This window comes from Podarcis vaucheri (genome assembly GCF_965113315.1).
Source record: "Podarcis vaucheri genome assembly, chromosome: 1".
In the NCBI taxonomy this organism is placed as follows: Eukaryota; Metazoa; Chordata; class Lepidosauria; order Squamata; family Lacertidae; genus Podarcis; species Podarcis vaucheri.
This window is the reverse complement of record NC_138759.1, coordinates 94401757-94422856: the sequence shown is the minus strand read 5'-3', so window position 1 is coordinate 94422856 and position 21100 is coordinate 94401757. Positions and strand designations below refer to the sequence as shown.

Sequence of the window (21100 nt, the reverse complement as noted above, 5' to 3'; positions counted from 1 at the left end):
TTTATTCCACCATTCATCTGACTTCAGGGTGACCATGTGTTATCCTCACTGCTAGGTAGAAACTTTTTCTATGATCTATTCCGGCAACCCTCCAAACCATGGTTTAGAGCAGGCATGTCCAACCGGTTGAGCGCAATCTACTGGTTGATCTACCCGGAAAAAAGTAAAGCTCCACAGCTTTGGCTTCCAAAAAAAGCTCAACAATTTTGGTCAATTTATAGTGGGAGTAGATTGCAGTCTCTTGTAAATTGGACATGCCTAGTTTAGAGGATTGAAAATGAGCCATATATTCAGACTGCCTTCACATCCATTGCTTATCTCTCAGTTTTCCACCACAGTTTGAAGTGGGTTTCTGATTTTAGGTTTACAAGCATTAACCACACTTGGCTTATTTGGACATCAAAGCAAGCTATGTTCAGCGCTGAACCAAAAACTGAGAGGCAAGCCTCACACAAAAGGAGAATAGTCAAGCACAATTTACAGTCCTACACACTATTGCTTGGATAACTGCTTGCCTAATAATATTAATAATATTTTGCTACTTACACCCTGCACATCTGACTGGGTTGACCCAGCCACTCTAAGCAGCTTCCAGTGGAATATAAAAAACACAGTGAAACATTAAACAGTAAAAACTTTCCGATACAGGGCTGCCTTCAGATGTCTTCGGTAAGTTGTATAATTGCTTATCTCTTCAACATCTGATGGGAAGGTGTTCCACTCACTGGCCCAGTATCACTCAGTGTGTTTCATAGCTGAATGAAACTCCTCAGTCCAAAACCCTAATCCATAGTACTACTATGACCTCACTAGTGAATGTTTTGCTAAGAGACTTATCCCTCCAGGGTGTGGAACAGTAGCTCCTGAGGGCACCCACTGAAAGGTGAGATGACTGCCATAATCCCCTACCACGGACCATTCTAGCTGGGGCTGATGGCAACTGCACTCCAACAGCAACTGTAGGGCCACACAGACATCACTAATGTAGAGAGCTGACAAGCATTTATTGGCGCTGTGGGTTGAACCACAGAGCCTAGAACTTGCAGATCAGAAGGTTGGCGGTTCAAATCCCCGCGACAGGGTGAGCTCCCGTTGCTCGGTCCCAGCTCCTGCCAACCTAGCAGTTTGAAAGCACGTCAAAGTGCAAGTAGATAAATAGGTACCGCTCTGGCGGGAAGGTAAACGGCGTTTCCGTGTGCTGCTCTGGTTCACCAGAAGCGGCTTAGTCATGCTGGCCACATGACCTGGAAGCTGTACGCCGGCTCCCTTGGCCAATAAAGCAAGATGAGCGCCGCAACCCCAAAGTCGGCCATGACTGGACCTAACGGTCAGGGGTCCCTTTACCCTTTACCTTTAATGGTAAAACATGAATGTGGATGAAATGAAAGAGACTGAGAACAAACAAAGAAACTCAAAGCATGGAGAAGTCCTGCTCCTAACCATGGAAAGTTCTGAAACACACCATGAAGGCCAACTTAGCTACCACCTTTTTATAGGAAGGGGGAGAGTCTCAGGATTCTCTTTAACCGAGACATCCAGATTCTGTGTTGTCTATTGTGATCAAAAGGCATATACATTTTGAGACGCCATGTCTACCAGGTATGTTACATCAAACAGCACACTTCAAATAAGAATCTCAGCTTTTTATCTAGCAAAGATGATGTCTAGCTTTGATATAACTCAGTTCTTGCTAAGTTTCACTGTAGAACTCTGTGTAAGTCAAAATCTCTTAGTACTGGGGAGCAAAAAGCCCTCCCTAAAAATCCTATTCCTTTATTGGGTCTCATCTCAAGGCAGTTCACTTCATTATTAAAGCACACAATACAAAATCACAATTAAGAAATGTCAATTCTAAAATGGAAACAATCTCGTGCAAACATGGAGCCAAGCTTAGCAGCGCTAGATCTGATTGGGAAAATCCTGTTGGAACAAAAATGCATATTTGTCTAAAGTCAACCAAGGATGGGTATGTGGGATAGCAACAACGTGGCCTGAAACAGAAAATATTATGGGTCAACGTTTGATGAAAAAGAAGTTTTAGGTTTGTAAAGAACAATAAATTAGGAGTCATTTACCCTGCTCATGCTGGTTGCCATTATACTAAATGAACCAGTTAAGTTATTGGCTTCTTGTTTTCCGTGAGGCACCCTTGCATGGTCTGCCAACGATTAAAGATACAAATACCTTGTCAAAAGCCTCCATGTTCCTGACAAAGGCTACTTATCTCATTCTGGTCTTAGAAACATTAGCAAAAGAAAAAGCTATCCAGAGCATACATGCCATATGCTTCTCAGTCATTTCTAAGTTGTCCCAGGGGTCATGGAATGGGTTGCTAAGCAACTGCCCTTGTGGTCCCTTGTAGCTCTAGCCTTACCATTCTGTCAGGGTTATGAAAAGAGCCTCTCGGATGGTTGCACCCAATGCTCTGCAACTCCACTCATGCAACAAGGCTCCTCTCCTCCACCAACATGCTCCCCAAATCTGCTCCCAAGATTCGCCCAACTTTCTGGAGGGTGTACAGAGGACTACTACAAGGTTGAGGAGGAAAGAGTTATGTTCAGCAAGTCTCTTGTGCCAGTAAAACAGGAACATTGGATACTGTCTACATAGTACATGTTAGAAGTAACAGAGAAGCATATGGTTCTAAAGAGGCTAATCCCCCTCTCCTGCTGCCAGAATAAGACTGCAGCCCCTGACAGAAAAAAAGACATTTGATAGAGTTCCCAAGGCATCTTTCAGTGGTAGCAAGCTGGGCAACAAGAGGCCAGTCACTGACACTACATGGCATAACAACAATCACTTCATTCAGATGTTACACCAAACCATGGTTTTATTTTTAATGACTGAACCTGTATCAGATCACAAACCATGACTTGTGAGAAACTGGCAAACAAAGACACCAAACCACAGTTTGAAACTGGTTTGCAAACCATAAGTGAGCTGACTATGGCTTGCTTTTTTTGTCTAAATTGACAAACCATTAACAAACCAGTGATAGTCATTGCCGTGAACCAAAAGGCTGCTGCTCCATGGAGACAGAAGTGAACTTATGAAGCCATGTGCTGAGCAACTGGAAAACAAAACTACAAAAGTAGCTCTAACTGTGGCTTGTCTTTCCTGTATTTTGGAGGTCAAATGACAGTGTGGCTTCTTAGCTATGGTTAGCATAAACCATGTTTTGCCACAATATCTGAATGAAGCCAGTTTCTAGTGACCAGTTGAGTAGAATCAAACTATTTGGTTGATGGTATACAGAAGCAGTAAGTCTAAGAGCTATTTACTGCACTATAAAGTAACATAAATGAAGTACAATTTACTTTACACACACACATACAAAGCACCATGAATGCTAGCAAATAATTAATGCTGCAAATTATATGAGAAGGGTACCTTTTTTTCTGATGCTTTGCTGGCAGAGGTGTGGGGACAAAGGTTATTCTAAAACAGGCATGGCCAAACCTGGCCCTCCAGCTGTTTTGGGACTACAACTCCCATCATCCCTAGCTAACAGGACCAGTGGTCAGGGATTATGGGAATTGTAGTCCCAAAAATAGCTGGAGGGCCAAGTTTGGCCATGCCTGTTCTAAAACATATGTGGTGGACCTGCACCCAGGTCCACATTTTGGCTACTGGAAAAATATCTAAAATTACTAACCAACCAACCAAAAAGGGCCCTAGAAGTAGCTCTGATAAGCTTGTTTAGGAGTGAGGATGCAGAACTGCTAAATAAAAATCTGATAGGATACCTTTTGGTTGCGATACAAACAACCATTGCTAACTTCTGGAATGACCTAAAGGGGTCTACTTTGGTCCTGGTATAGTACCAAATAGCTATAATTGAAAAACTTACATAAAAGTTACAGGCAGAGCTAGAAGGAAAAACACAAAGGTGCATTACTGGCTGTATTACTTCTTATTACTTTTACAAATACAGTGGTGCCCCGCAAGACGAATGCCTCGCAAGACGAAAAACTCGCTAGACGAAAGGGTTTTTCGGTTTTGCGTTGCTTCGCTAGACGAATTTCCCTATGGGCTTGCTTCGCAAGACGAAAATGTCTTGCGCTTTTTTTTAAAGCCGCTTGAAGAGGCACAGTTGCGACGGACCGTGCTTCGCAAGACGAAAAACATCGCAAGACGAAAAGACTCGCGGAACGAATTCTTTTCGGCTTGCGAGGCACCACTGTAAATATGAAAATGGGAAGGTTCCTAAGGAGTTCGCTAATTTATGGAATTTGTAAACCCCAGTTCATATTAGACAGGCCCCATTCCTGGATAATTTTAAGTAGGCCTTAAAAACTCACTTCCATATTCTGGCCTAGTAATTTGGCCTCAGATGTAGGCCAATATTGTGGGTTGGGGTCTGGTGGTAGTACTTGCTGTATTATGCTGGATGACTTTGAGGCTTGCTGATTTTAACAATGTTGATTAATTATACTATATTGAAATGATTATAGTGTTTTAAATGCTTTACTGTATTTTCCTATTCTATTTTGACTGTCAGACTGTAAACCACCATAGGAAGAATTACTGAAAAGCGGCAAATGAGTGTATTAAATAAATAATGTGTGCAATGTGGAGGACAAACAGCAAAGATATTCTATTTAAAGTGGCATTTCCAGTAGTCACCCATTTGTAACCTAAGGATAATGCAACTACAGGGCCACTGAGTCACTGAATAGAGTTTACCCATGAATACACAGTAGTTAAATGCTGAAAGGCGTTTTTTTTTGGGGGGGGTGTTTAGGAAACATGTCTAACCATAGTATCTGTTGCTACAAGTTCTTTCAAGGCTCTGGGTAGCCAATTAATTATGCTGCATATTGCCAATTTTAAAATGCTTAGTGAAGGAAAGCCAGCACAACTATTTACTAATTAACAAATTATTGTAATATGGTCAATTACCTGCGCTGACTAAATTTTCCTTCTCTCTATGTATGCGGAATTCAATTCCACATCAAACTCAACACAATATTATTTCATTAACACTCTGGTTAATATTTGTTCCAGATACCATTTGTAAAAAGAATATATTTGTATAATTTTAACAATTAGGGACAGTCAGAGGGAAAAAAGAGAGCGCGTATGCCACATTATTATGTTAGAAATTAGTTTCCATGGAAGCCTAGAGCTACTCGATGAGCATATTAACACACTAATGGGAGTCAGTGATGGGAACAAATTACCCCTAATAATACTTAGCACATATACAGGAAGCAATGTCTTCAAATGCAGCACCAATATTAACTAATTAACCCATATAACTCCCCTTCCAGGTTGATGAGAATTACCAATATTTAACAGGAAGAGTAATGAGCAGCCAAGCTAGCCACAAAAGCCAACTGGTTGCCATCTTGAGGCAGATTCATAATGGAGTGTTATCATGCGGTGGCCTATGCTGACTGTTGGGAAGGTTACAGCCACAACTACAGCCAATCCTCAGCCTAACTAAAATGTTATTTCCATAACTGGTCATTTTTCAAAATCCAGCACTGAAGAGCATAGAAGTAGCTGGTAGAGTCTGATAAAGGGGCACAAATGTATCCTGGAAGGACAGAGCTCCACTTCCAGGTTTCACAGCATGAAAATTAGTACCCAGTTAAAAGAATGTCCTGCATGGTTTGTCTAAATAAAGCACGCACACACACACACACACACCCTACTGGGGCCAATGCCAGTGGTTGGAGCTTGTGTACTTGTGCTTCTGTTGTTCCACAGTGAACAGGCTGCTATGTAGCTGATCCATGTTTCCATCCAGGAGCAGAATAGCCTGGCAGCAACAGAAGTTCCAAGTCCATAGGAGACCGGAAGCTCTGGGGCAAAAATTAAAGCTACAAATCTAAAAACATTTATCTAGATGCCCCAATGACTTCAGTGATACTTCCAAGTAGACATGTATAGGATTGTACTGTAAGAGCCCAATAGTAGCAGCCTTTCCGTGCAGGCCAGAGGCAGATACCTGGCAACATAAATCCATAACACTTAGACAAGTCCTCACACATTTTTCCTCAAGGCACTCCAGCAGTTCTTGGGAGTCAAAGATGTATGTGTGCATAGCTTTATTCAAGCCCCAAAGAATAGCTGATAGTCCTGAAAGGAGGGGATCTGTAGGCCAAGAAGCAGTGGGAGGATATTATAGAGAGACAAAATATAACGTGTCAAGGGCTGTGCCAGACAAGAGAAGCAGATGCGGTGCACGCAGCACTGAATGTTCTGTTGCTTGTACTTCAACATGCACCAGTGATGTACCAACCACGGTGGTCAGACACGGAACTAATATGTTACAACCAAGATGAGAATTCCACAAATTAAGACCCCCAAACACATTTCTTGTGGCAAGAGCTTTTGCAGTGCTCTCATTTATGAAAAGTCTTGGCTTGCAGGCTTCTCAATCAAATCAGGAGCCTTGTGGCACCTTAAATGTTAACCATTCATTGTGGTGACTCAGGAATTTGTAAGATCTATGAAGCCATATTTTTAGTTGGCAGACAGCATAACAGGGCTTGAAGACCATGACACAAGAGGGACCTTTTGTGTTATTTCTAAACCCAGTTAAAAGGTATATAAGATACCGATGACTGTACCCAGTACAGTGGTGCCCCGCAAGACGAATGCCTCGCAAGACGGAAAACCCGCTAGACGAAAGGGTTTTCCGTTTTTCAATGCGCTTCGCAGGATGAATTTCTCTATGGGCTTGCTTCGCAAGACGAAAATGTCTTGCGAGTCTTGAGATTTCTTTTCGCTCCCCCCCCTTTTTCTAAGCCGCTAAGCCTTTAATAGCCTTTTAGCAGCTAAGCCGCTAAGCCTTTAATAGCCGCTAAACCGCTAATAGCGCTAATCCGCTAATAGGGTTGCTTCGCAAGACAAAAAAACTGCTAGACGGAGATACTCGCAGAACGGATTAATTTCGTCTTACGAGGCACCACTGTAGTGATAATTACTGCTAATACAATCTTCCTAGGGCTGCTTGCTAATTTAACACATTGGGAGAGAAATACCTGCTCTTAATTAAGTTCTAAATTAATAGGATCAAACTTGCCAATATATTCTAGTTCAATCATTTCAGGCTGAAGTCTCCCCAACAGGCAGAAGTCAAGAAATTGGAGAAAACACACAAGGTCATAAAACTAAGAACAGCTTTAGGAACAGCACTGCAATATTCTTTGTTTTGCTGGTGCATTTCAAGCAAGATGTTTCTACTTTGCTGCACTGATTTTAATAGCAGATAGGGCTTGTTGAACATTACCAATTTGCACTTATCTACACCGTGCTTCTCATCTCTGAAAAATGGATTAAACTGGTATGTCAACAGAAAGTCCTTCTAATTCAACAAGAATATGCTACAAATATCAGTCACTTTTTATTGTTATTTTTTGATCTTGACACTGTATTATTAGCACTGTTGCTTATGGTTCTTCAAGAGTCTTCATCATCACAATAATGATAGTCACTGCAAGAGAACTACAGGACTCAATGCATTTAACTCAATGCAAGTAAGTGGGTGACAAGCACCTGAACACCCAATAAGACAGGGACCAGCAGCCAAAATAAGGGATCTGCAGCCTCACCAGTTCCAGGCACTCCAGTCTTCCTGTCCTCCTGCAGTCTGGTCAAACTCATGCTGGTAGGTTCGAGAACACTGTCCAACCAACTTTGTAACCAGAGGTTCAACTGAATAGAATCTGAATCACATGCACCACAAGGCCTATACAGCCTCAACTTAAGATGGCTCCACGGCCTGGCTTTGCACTGCGAAGTTTGCAGCAGCACGTGCACCAAAATGGCGTCCAGCATTCAAAAAACCCCTCAGCTTGCATTAACTAGCCACACACAAGGCATGCAAGCTCCACCCCCCAGTCGTTCTTAGACTTCTTATTGGGTGAGCAACACAGCCAAGCAACACAGTTGGAGCCTCCCTGGCCGGCAGGGAGGGAGGGAGAGGAGCTGCTTCCTTTGAAATTTAAGGGACATCATTTAAGGGACATTTAAGGGACATCCATCAATAAGGGACAGCAGCGGGACATGGCGCTGGAATAAGGGACTGTCCCTTCAAATAAGGGACACTTGACAGCTATGGATAGGGACTGTAAATCAACTGAAAGTGTTAACTTGGGCACCTGACTTTTCATTGACGGATTGCTTGATTAAATTTAAATGCACTTACAAAATGCGAAGCCAACAAAGGTATTCTTGATTAATCATGAATGAAGATGACACTTCCGTGATAAAATTTGCAAGACAAGTTACCACTTTGTGTTGAAAGGCCAACTTAATGAATTCCTTATTCGTCAAATTGGGAACATGAAACGCTCTTGCATTAAAGCATCAGTGGCAAAAGGGCTTCCAAGACAAAAACAAACAACTTCAGGGCAGAACCAAGTACTGCAAAGGATCCTGATTTAAAGGAAATATTGACATTGATTTCAGCTGAGAACTGTCAGCCTCAGTTGCTTCTGCCACCTGAAAAGCGAACTCTCCGCTTAGTTTTGTATATAAATGGAAAGAAAAGGGCTCTTGGGGTTAAGTCTCTTATGAACAACAGGTATATGTTGTAAAGAAAGAAGGAAAAGAGTAATGATAATCCTGAATTCCTTTGAAAAACCATCTGAGGTGGAAATGGGAAGAGTGTCCTTATGAATACTACTGGCACTGAGGGAATCACCATGTATTTACAGCTGCAAACTTTCATCTATTCAGTTGGCATGATCAACCAACCAAAGTAAGGCTTCCCTCCCACATCAATTAATTCAGGGAGCCGAGTACATCATTGAGGAAAACACACATACACACACACACCTGCACAGACTCCTAACTTTGAAGAAGCAGCTAAAACAGGCACGCAAATGAGTCCTCAGAAGTCACTAGCTCACCTGCCAACATACCACGGTACTTTATTGTTTATTTGCAGAACCAGTTCTCTGCCTTTGGACAGGTGGCCTCATGGGGGCTTCCAAAACAAATACAAATAAGAGGATCAACATATCAAATTAAAACTATGAAAGAATGAGAAAGGCAACACACACAAAAACAACAATTTGGGTGGGTGCTAAAACTAGGAGAAGGATCCAATAATAGCCTGTGAAAACTGGGTGGGCTTTGCCTAGCACCTAAATGTGCACAATGGAGATGCCAGGCAAGCACAAGAGAATTCAAGAATTTGGGAGCCACCACAGAAAAGGCCATCTCTCATGTAGCCAGCTGCCAAACACTTTGAAACAAACTGGAAGCCAGTGAAGTTAATGACAGAGTAATATGCTACTGGTGCAAAGCCAAATTTAGCTTAAAGGAATAGAACTACCAACTTGTGTATACAGTGGTGCCTCGCAAGACTAAATTAATTCGTTCCCCAAGTTTTTTCTTTTTGCGAGTTTTTCGTCTTGCGAAGCACGGTTTCCCATAGGAATGCATTGAAAATCAATTAATGCGTTCCTATGGAAACCGCTTGCCAGGCTGGCGGTGCGGAGAAGGGCTTTTCTCCCCACCGCAAGCCTTCAGGACAGGTACGGGAACAGAGGGGAAGGGGCGCAGCGCTTCTCCTCTGTTCCCGGGGCTTGCGGTGGGAGGAGGGTTTTCCTCCCCACCGCCAACATTCAGAACAGCATTCTGAATGTTGGCGGTGGGAAGGAAAACCCTCCTCCCACCGCAAGTCTTCAGGACAGCCTTCTGAAGGCTGGCAAAGGGGCGGAAAGACCTCCTCCTGCCGCCAGCCTTCGGAGCAGCCTTCAAAGGCTGGCGGTGGGGCAGAGAGCCCTCCTCCCGCCACCAGGCTTCGGAGCATCCTTCCGAAGGCTGGCAGCGGGAGGAGGTCTTTCCGCCCCACCGCCAGGCTTTGGAGGAGGTCTGAGGACAGTGGGGAAGACGCGCTGCGCTTCCCCGCTGTCCCGGAGATTTCCCTATGGGCTTTCGTCTTGCGAAGCAAGCCCATAGGGAAATTCGTTTTGCGAAGCGCCTCCAAAACGGAAAACCCTTTCGTCTAGCGGGTTTTCCGTCTTGCGAGGCGTTCGTCTTGCGGGGTACCACTGTACCTTTCCCACTTGAAAGTGCTCCTTACTTACCACATGTAGATCAGTCAGGTTGTTATTTGCCAGCCTGAATTAGAAATGATTGTTGTTTTTAATTGTTAGTTTATTAGGGTTTATTAAAATCTCCACATTTTTACAATCATATTCATTGCTCACTTATGCCACCTTTTCATAGTTAAACCATGCTCAAGGTGGCTTACACGGCTTACACCATGAAGATTTATATAATTTCAAAAATATAGCAAAAGTAGACCTAAGCAATAAATAAATAATCAGGAAGTATGCAATAAAATTAAACAATCCCCATATGTCATGATACGGTCTATCAAACATACAAAAAATTAAATACCAAATAACAGCAGAAATTAAGCATCTCCAAAATGAAAACTTGACACCCCCCCCAAAAAAAAACCCTAAACAATACTGCACCTCTAAGCACCCTGAGCAGCAGGAATGGATGTAGCCGTTAGGGCAGGGGGGCAGCTACCCCCTCCAGATCAAGTAAAACAATAGAAATACTTAACTAACTGACCAATCACATCGGTTCTGCCCCTCTAACGAAGTCCTCCCCGCCCCCCCAACAAAAATCCTGGCTGCACCCATGGCAGCAGGAACTGCAGGACTCACAGCAAAGATGGCCTCTAGCTTCTCCATCAGCCTTAGCTTTTGTAGCTGGAGTCAGTCAGGGCCCTGTGCTCCCAGGCCAGGTGGAAAAAGGCTAGCAAGGCAGGAAATTATTCTTGCAGGACTGACAGCAGTGACATAGTTCTGTCTCCCCCTCCTCACCAAGATTCTACCATTTGTGATCCCATTATTCAGTGAACTGAAAAGCTCATTGTATTCTGTAAATAAAGTCAGGTTAGATGAATTTGCAGCTCCTGTGTCCTTGAGAATGCAGTCCTATACTCATCACCCAGGGAGTAAACCACGCTGAGCTCAACAGCACTTGCTTCTGAGTAAATATAAATAGAATTGAACTATGGCAATTGTACTGTTAGAATCAATTTGTAAATCATCAAAGGAGTGGGACCCTCAGATTTCTGAAATCTAACCTGCATCTACCAACAACTTCCATACCATCTTAGTCAAGTGTTTCACAATCTCCAAAATAAAAATCCTAACACTGCATTACACCATCCATGATGCAACAGTTAGCCAATATCAAAATACTATGGAGAACTCTGGATTACAGTTGAAAAATTAACTCATCTGCTCCTATCACATCTGCTCCTATCCTTTGACCTTGCTGGTTATGTAACTTTCCACATAGCATTCTCCGCTAGCTTTCAAAGCTTGGAGGAATCTTTTAAGGTCAAATCCACCTCTGTGATCCTACACAAAGCCAATAACCGTTTCTGACATTTTAGATAATGTTGAGAGCTATTGTTGACAATATTCATTCTCCTTAAGCAGTTAGCTTATTTCACTGCCTGTCTATTCTTAGATACTCTTCAGGATGCATAACCTAAATCTTTCCTTTATCTAGAACTTATCCTTGACACACCTGGGTTCAAATTCTAATTAAGTAAAAAATTTGCTTTGTGCCTTGAGCTTGTTACTACTTTACAGCCACTGTGGCTTTATTAGAAAATGTGATTTAAGGTGCTATCCTATATACACTTACCTGAGAATCACCTTCACTGAACTCAGTGAAGCATACTTCCAAGAAGGCATGCACAGAATTGCACTGTACAAGTGACCTACTTCGTAGGCAAGCACACCACTTTACAAATTACGGAGAATAACTATGGTAACAGCACAGTTTTTCCTACACTTTTAACTCACAGGATCTATTAATGGAATTCTGTTTTTCTTCCTTACTTCTTAGTCTGGGGATGAGGAACTGTAGTCTTCCAGGTGTTGTTTGACTCCAAATCCCAGCAGCCCCAGACAGCATAGTCAACAGTCGGTAATTGTAGTTCAACAAGCTATGGAGGGCCACAAGGTTTCCATTCTTCTCTTGCCCCATTAACCTAGGCATTCTAGTTAGTCTGCCTCAGCTCCTGACCGTTATTACCTTAAACCCACAACTTGAAAAGGTGGTGATCTACACAAAATCTCTAAATTAAATCTCTAAATTAAATCACCCATGAAAGGTTTATGAAGAAATCTACAATAAAATATTTTAATTGTACTATTATCACAATTTGTCAAAACCCTTTATTAGTTTACAAAGTCATTAGTGTTGAAAGCTTGCTTGATACTTTTAACAGATATACAATGGTTTTTCGTCCACAGACCATTCTTAAGACAGAAGGCATTGTTGTAAACTGTGTTCACTTCTCAATTTATTATATTTTCCCATGTATAAGACGATATTTCCCCCCAAATTTTTTAAGTTTAAAATTGGGGGTCGTCTTATAGAAGGAATGTTGCAATTAAATATATAAATAAATACATGCCGCCATCCATATTCTTTCCCCCCGGCCTCCCCTCACTATTGGCCTCACGACGAACCCTGAACTGGTACTCCCCCCCCCAGCAGCCCCCCCTCCGGACATTGTCCCTTCTACCTGGTTCCCTCAGCCGCCCCCTGGCTACCCAGACCCCCCATTCCCCAAGCGCACTCACTCAGGCAGCTGCAGCTCCTTGATCAGCGTTCGCATCTGCCGCTGCTCGTGGAGTAAACAGGATACAGACCGTAAATACTGAGACAAAGGTGAAACACACAGGCAGGAGCTGCAGCTACAGTGGAGTTACACTGAGCTGACAGGAGCAGCTGCCATTACACAACTTGCCTCACTGTTTGATGTTTAAATATACAGTACTACGTATACCAGTGTTTTGAATATTTAATAAAATATCAAAGTTGTTCTGCTTGGTGTTTAAAATATTTATTTCTTAATTTGGGGCTCAGAAAATAGAGGTCGACTTATACATGGGGGTCTTATACACGGAAAAATACGGTAGTATCTTTTAATGTTTTCCTAACCATGGTTGCTTTGTAGTTTTTTACTTAATGGGAAAGGGGTCATTAGATATTCTCCCTATATCTTCTGTATGAAGAGGCTACCATACAAGCTCTAAGTCAGTCACTCAAGAAGACTGGCACTGCCCCTGGAATCCAATGATATCTACTTGCATGTAGGAGTGTTTCACGTTCAAAATGTAACACTTCTTTTAAAATAGTTGTGATAGTTTAAAGAAATTTAGGTTCTTCCAGGCCAGAACCTGCCCCTCTATCATTCACTTTGTTTTTCAGCTTTGAGTCTCAGGAGTCAACTTCCTTCCTAGCGCTCAGTCGGCTTTCCAAAAGTGTGTTCATTGTTCTGAGATTCAGTAGGTAAGTTCACATAACCATTTCAAGATGGCAGCTGAAATGTTTGAAGCCATTACCTACGACTGCGCCAGCAAATCTCAAAACATGTCAACATCACAATCACTACTTGGAAAAACTCAGAAACATACACAAGGAGGCAAGCAATTTATCACCTTGCAGAACATGTCAAAGTTTGGGGGGACACTCTCCCCACACACCCAGCAATTGTAATAGCTTCATTACATCAGCCATCACCTCAAATGGCTGTATGAATCCACTCAAATAGAAAAGTAAGGAAATTGCGGGCACAGGAATACCATCACTCCTCTTGGCATTTAAAGAGAAGCAAACACCAACTTCTTACCTCTTTTGCATTGTGCCATGCCATTTTTTCCCTCTTGTCTGTACTACTCAGCTGCTTTTATTTCTTCAGCGAGGGAAGTTTGGTTGCCTGTGTATCCCTGTGACGTTTCTGTACTTTGCTTTTGTGTTTATCTTTGGTGAGTGGCCTGTAGGGTTGAGGGGAAAACTCTACTCTCTCCCCTCACTTTGAGAGACAAAGCAACTACGTCAGAGGAATCTAATAAGAGCACAGCAGAACCTCAAGAGAACACCCTCAGTTCCTTTACAGATGTTCTGCCAAATCAGGGGCTCAAGAAGCAAGACAACAAGTTGCTGTTCAATTGGTGAGGTGGGAGATTATCATCATTGAGGGAGGAGGGGAGTCTGCTGGAAGAATGGATGCAAGCAAGCGATGACATTAAACTAAATTTGAAAGGTTCTAGTCATTTTAGCTAACTCTTATGTACTGGAAGGATGTCCGTAGACATAAACCGTCCTGACATACACACAGACTCATGTTCCAGGATTCCAGATTCTACTTTCCTTGGAAGCATTCCACTCCTCAGTTTATTTTCTACTGAGATACTTCAAGAACTTAAAACTAAAATCTGCTGTGCGGCAACCAGGACTTACTGTGTTTTGTCATCCTCAGAGAGAGGTTAAAAAAACCTTTGAATAAACATTTCAAAACAAAGCTCTCCCCCCCCCCGCTTAAAAATTCATAACTGTCAAGTTCTACTTCAAGTACATTCTGTTTTTGAAGAAGAAAGCCAAGAATAAGAAGGCTGCAGTTTAGTGTCTTCTTCTTTTTAAAGCATTTTATTTCCTACATCGGACAAATAGCCGAAAGCTTAATTGGCAGAAGGTGTCCTCCAGCATAAAACAACTTCAAGGCCTGACTCCAAGCAGGAGAACACACAATAATTATGGAAGTGACTGAGCACTAAGGCTCCTCAAAGTCAGATTCTAAGCTTTTGGGTTAAATATTTTTTTCTGTAGAGAAGTAACAGTCATATTCAGCAGTTCAATTAGCTACTCCAACTACATGATCTCAAGCCAAGAACACAGTAGGATAATGCCCTTTTAGTGAGACTATATGCAAACACTCAACACATACTTCCACATGGTGAAAACAAAAGACCAACAAAAGCAAGAAGCAATAAAGGGGAAAAGAATCCTGTGAAAAATAACATGCTACTTTAAACTCAAGCTGCAATCCTAAGCAAACTTGGAAAGCAAACCCCATGGCCTGGTTCACATGACATGCTAAGCCAAACCTTGGCTTGGAAAGACTGCGCAAGCCTTGGAAAAACCTAGCCATTATGTTTTTGCGCCTGTAACCCAGGTTCCGGGAGCCATGTGGCAAATAACCCAGTTTCTAACACTGCTTCCAATGTTACAATTCTATTATCTTAACTACGTTGCTTGACTCCAGCTTGCCCTTATAAGTCACGTGTGCCAGTATGCAAGGAGAAAGACACACAATGGAAATGGAAATGTGGTCTAAACCACTGAGCCTAGCTAGGACTTGCCGATCAAAAGGTCGGCGGTTCGAATCCCCACGACGGGGTAAGCTCCCGTTGCTCAGTCCCTGCTCCTGCCAACCTAGCAGTTCAAAAGCATGTCAAAGTGCAAGTAGATAAATAGGTACCGCTCTGGCGGGAAGGTAAACGGCGTTTCCGTGCGCTGCTCTGGTTCGCCAGAAGCGGCTTAGTCATGCTGGCCACATGACCCAGAAGCTGTACGCCGGCTCCCTCGGCCAATAAAGCGAGATAAGCGCCGCAACCCCAGAGTCGGCCACGACTGGACCTAATGGTCAGGGGTCCCTTTACCTTTAAGGCAGAGTTGTTTAAACTGTGGTCACCAACCTGGTGCCCGACGATCTCCATGTAAAAGCAATTGGACCCGTGCCAGTAGCAAAACACACCTGAGGAATTTTGAACATTCGCTACAATGTCCTCCCTAGGAGCTTGAACACTTCTGTGGCATAGCTTAGCCTAGGAGGGTCTAAGTAGCCATACAGACAGGACTGTACTATAAGTCACTCAATGCTTGTCTAGTTGCAGATCACCCACTTGAGCACAAGGCAATAAGTGATAGTTTTCCCCACCCATGCCACAATTTTTTGTTGGACAAGAAGAGGGGAGAATAGTTGTTCCAGATCATTTCCTAAATTGCCAGTTGTAATCGTCAGAACCTACAAGAATTTGGGGTGGGGGGGAAGGCTTGAATATACTTAATATTGCACTCAGTGTGCAATCCTGTAAATGAAAAGTTACAAATACATACGCATATTTGAGGATTTTTTTTATAGCAACAATTTAATTTGTTTTACTGCCTTGGAAACAGGACCTGCACCACTGTACAAGATGCAGCAAGAGTATCAAATATGTATTAAATTATAAAAAGCTAAATCTGTTACAAAATGATGCCAAGCTAATACAGGTATATAAATTCAAAACAGTACAATTCAGAAGTAGCATTTAATTGCATACATTGTTGGAGCGAAATTGGCTGAACCAACCTAAGCTCAGCATAAGAGTAGCTAAGGAAATCTGGGGCTAGACAAAGAAGATAGAGAATAATAAGGATAATCTGCAATAGCATCGTGTAATTTAACCTTATCATGTAATATTCACCTCATTTCAGAAAGGGCAAGACTGCAATAAAAGGGTTCTGAGAAGAGCGACAGGACTTGCATGTCTGAGAACAGATCTTGAACAATCCTAAAAACAAAAGGCCACAGTGGGAATTTTGCACATGGAAAAGGTAAGAAGATGTTCTCTTTCAAGAAGAGGGATCAGTAGCAAATATTAATATTGGGATAGGGTATTGATTCCTGGTTCAGAGTACAGGAGAATCTTTTTAACAAAAACTGCAGAACCTGGCAGGCATTGAAACATACAGGATGAAAGAACAGCATGGAGGACTGTAAAATAGCCATTACAGAAGACTATCTGAGTCATACAGATGATAGCGGATGCCCTATGTTGAAAAACAGCACCATTCCATCATGCATCAAGTAGCTCCACTTTGGCCAACCTTTTTATAAAAAAATAGTTCTGCCAGAATTGGAACTGAATGTCCAGATTAATCCAAGTCCTATCCTACATAGTAACAGGATCCAACCCATCAATCACCCCCCCACCCCAAAATACCAAACTGACCCATATCCAGAAGCATTTCACAAGTTGGAAACTGGAGGAGCAAACTTACATCATTCTGACTCTTTCAAGAAGGCTTAATCCACCTTCTCTCAAAACCAAAGAATACTAGTGGTATATTCTACAAGCAAAAATGAATCTTTTCTTGGGGGGGGGGGATCCAGTTGGGTAACAAAATGTTCAGATCTATGTAGTTATGTTTTTATAAGGAAAAAATAACCTTTATTTTATTATTAGTTCTACCACCATACAAATAGGGCAACCTGTACATGGGGCTACCCATGTGACTGCACTTGGGAGATCTAGAACAAGAAAATCAGTTCCCACATGCAATAGGAAAAGGAGAGTAGGGAAGCAGTAATAAGACTAAACAGTAGATAGAATCCAGGTCCAGGAGGCACATCAAACTGTGATACTAAAAGAGGGTGGGAAGTAAATACCGAACACTTGGAAATGATTAAACAAAATCCTCTTTCAATTAAGACTTTCTGCAAAGCTCTGGAAGCTGACTGGAAGAGTGAGTACTCTTAGCAGGGAACCAAAATTCATATAACACTTCCTGTTCGACATATGCACATTTGTGTTAACTTAACCCATAAAGTAACATTGCAAGCAATAACCACAGGCTCTTTCTTTGCCCAAAAGTTTCAGTCTTTCTCTGTTGAAATTAATTTAGCATTATCCCAAACAGCAGATGAAATAGTAAAGCTGTATCTAGACTGTGCCACTTCTGAATAGACACTCTTCCCTACACATACATACATACATACATACATACACAGTTTGAGCCTTCTCCCCAAATTTCTAGTTTTCTATCTACAGGACTCCTATTAGGGGACCCTTCCATCATGAAATCCTCCACCTGTGTGCTAGGGCATTGTTGCTTGAGTTTTTGTTTTTCCTTCAAAGCCAATAAAAGTGTGTCAGAAGCAAGAGGTCAGTGAAAACCAACCACCCAACTCTTTTTCCATGAATGGCACAGCATTTGTGTCCATCACACCAAGTCAGTTGAGTGGGGGTTGCAAATAAGGATTGGTGGGGAAGGGAGCGGGGGGAAATGGCAACACAGCCACAATTATACATTTTGTTTGTTGTAGGCAAATTAATGCACTGCTATCATGTCACTCTGTTTCAGAAGTCCACATCTGACTGACTGAGCAGGTGTAAGAAAATTAAGAACTTACCTAGGTTATGATTATTTGTCAGGGGAAAGAAGAAAGTCTAATTTCACAGGGTAAATGAAAAGAAGTATTTATGCAAGCATTCATGTTAAACAACCTTCTGACTTATTCATGTTAAGCCTCTTTAAAGAATCAATTAAGAGTTGTAAAAGCTTTTTTCCCACCACAGAAAAAAGCTCCACTTTAGCAGCTAGTGTTATTAAACCATTTGTGGTACTGCATCCATTTAAATTATACCATACCTAGATATTTCTGAATGTGCTGTCATAAAGCTTTCCCACTCAATGCCCAAAACTTCAAGGTTTCCTCTCTTTTCTCTCAGCACATTCAAGGAGAACTCATATTGTGCAAAGTGTACCTATGCATACAGAGATCTGAGAATTTTCGAGCTCATGATTTTAATGCCACCCAGTCATATCCATATAATCATCCTCTATAAGGAATCCAAGTTACATTTCACCATGAATGGATGAAGTCTGAGTTTAAACCATTTACTGCAAAACCTAAAATAACCTGGTATGTCAGACTAAGCCATGTCTTCCAAGCACTAAAAATTGAAATGATTTATTATTATTGACAACAGACAGTTCAGATTCTTCTCTGGGGTAACAGTAGGCATTTGAGAGTTGAGAGGAGCCATAAGGGAAGTCTGCAAAATTCCAGTGGAAATGGAAAAACACTTTTTAAAAAAATGTTTCTGTTTTGAAACGGTGGTAGGAAAAACACAAGAGAATTAAGGGAAGTGGAAAACAAACAATGATAAGTGCATTGCACTGCAAGCAAGGTCACAGGAATTTGAGCACCCATGTGAGCTTTAAGTGTCAACCCTCCATCCTTCCTCAACCCACCTCTGAAAAGGAAATATTCATACATTACTGAGCTATATATACACACATCTCTCAAGTCATCTTATCTCCTAACTCTGTGACTTTTATTCTTTTCACAAAAATGAAGGCTGCAATCCTAAACACAATGACTAGGGAATGAGTCCCAATTTACTCAGCAAGACACACTTCAGAATAGCCACACCTAGAATTGCAAGATGTATAAGGTAGCAACCCAGCCTGTATGCACTTGGGAGAGAGTCCCAGTGGGGTTTATCCTTTGAGTAAACACGCAAAGGACCTGTCTGTGCTCATTTCACTCTTGAACCCATTTTCTGAGAGCAGGTTGGAAGCACTAGCTTCAGCAAACAGTATTCAGGCTGCTGTCCTTCCCTGGGAGCAAGTCTCCCTGAACTCAACGGACTTGCTTCGGAGTAGCATAGGATTACACCATTACATTCTATTTACCCCTGAAATATTGAACTACAGAAGTAGTCTTGTTTCACCACGGCACATTCAGTTCATTGCTTTTATTTCTATTTAAAAAAGAAAAGGGGGAAGGAAATAGGTCGATTGATATTCTGCACAAAAATTTAGTCCAGAGCTAACCATTTGAACTAACCTAATCATTGTCGCCAACACTTCTCTCTCCCTCCTCACAGAGTAGGGGAATGACTTACACCTACCTACTGTAGAATCTCAAGAGAGACAGAGAGAGAAATAGTAACAGTGCTGCTCTACAGGACATATTGTATAATCATCCCAGAAACAGCAATGTAAAACATGCAGCCGGAGAACCTGAGCTCGGGACTGATAAAGGACCCGAGCGTTAAGTGGCAGTGGAGGCATAAATCAGCCGGCAACTAGCCTGCCTTGGAGCAGCCGGGTTTCCTCCAACTCACCAACAACCGGCCACGGGGTTCTCGCAAGCGTGGCAGGCAGGAAAGGAAAGGAAAGCAGCGCGAGCCTTTGCAAGCAGCGGCTCCTCTCGTGAGGTACCGTATTTGCACACACACATACACAAACCCCGCCTGCCCGCCCGCCCGCCCGCTTTCCAAAGGCCGAAGAAGTTTTAACTTCTGCCACCTAAGCAATGTGAGCCTGCCGCTTTCACTTTGACAGGCGAGCTGTGTGCAAACACACAAGTACACACACAGCCCGGCGCCTCCAGAATCACCAGTTCTCACCAGCAGCACCAGTGTACCAGCCCCAAGTGCCCCGGACAGCTCGCCCCCGCCCTCCGCCGCCCCGCGCGTCCTTCACGAAACGCCCCTCGGCAGCAGAAGCCGCTTCCCAGCAACAGCCACTTACCAAGAGGGCCAGCAGCAACATCCTCCCTGCGAAGCACTTCGTCCTCCCAAAGCTGCGCCCCGCCAGACCCATCACCGACTGCCGCTCGCGCTGGCAGAACGAGGAGCTGCTGGCTCTGGCTGCTGCTGCTGCTGCCACGTCTGGCTAGGCATGCGCAATCCACAGGGAAAATCCTGCTACACTGGAGCGGAGCGCGGAGCGGCCGAGGTGCATGCTGGGAAGCGTAGTCTCTCCGGCGGCTCAGGTCGTTGGGTAACGGGCGAGAGGAAACAGGTGGGAAGAAGTATCCGATTAACACGTCTGCTGCAGGGTATAGTCTAATCCGAATTGGCATAGGAAGGGGGGCGCGCGGCGGGCGTCCTCCGTGAGGTAGCAGTAGATGCTTCCTCTGCAGAGACTAAGAGCCTGAGGTCTGAGCAGAGCAATCGCTGCTTCAAATCTCATTCTGACTGGTAATCGTTTCAAAATAACCGGGGAGAGCAAAGTAGAGGGGGGGATGTAGATGCTTGATTAAGATTTTGTTAGCATACCTGAAAGGGGGCAGGGCTTTTTCTTCATGTTTTGTAAATAAACACTGGGGTGGGCATGCAAACTGCTTGTTGGTTTAATATGTCTATGGACATATCTCAGCTTATCATTTATATTTATTTTTTCTAGAAACTCTTCCAGTCTTGAACATTACAAAAACGAAAACAGCAGCAGTTTCTTGGTAATTTACACTGAAATCCTGGCCATGTGTACTCAGCAGTAAATCCTTTTTAATTCAATTAAGCTTATTCCCTGGTAAATGGAGTTTAGGACTGCATCCATTATTTTGTGTAAACATTACTGGTTTAAAACAGCTAGATTGTTCTTTTCCTCAAGTCGGGCTGAAGGCAGTTTGTGGGGAAAGTGCATCGAAATGCAGTATTTCATAAGGAATAATAATAATACTCTAGGCGGCTCCCAACAGAATATTATTAAAAACATGATAAGGAAAACAACAGGACAGATATGGATT

The 21100-nt window shown here is 42.7% G+C and overlaps 1 protein-coding gene across 3 annotated transcripts in view; it reads right to left on the bottom strand.

The window, feature by feature from the left end:
* The window catches only part of PDIA5 (protein disulfide isomerase family A member 5), a 149135-nt gene extending 128906 nt beyond the window's left edge, over positions 1-20229 (bottom strand). Inside the window, exon 1 of one of the 3 annotated variants that reach the window (XM_082235531.1) lies at positions 20101-20229. In XM_082235531.1, the coding sequence (XP_082091657.1) occupies positions 20101-20172 (72 nt within the window). In that variant the 5' untranslated portion in view covers positions 20173-20229. Of the gene's footprint in view, positions 1-5288; positions 5426-5655; positions 5767-20100 lie in introns of those variants that run through there. The other 2 variants (XM_082235530.1, XM_082235532.1) reach the window with 2 other exon arrangements.
* Between the last annotated feature and the right edge of the window lie 871 nt (positions 20230-21100).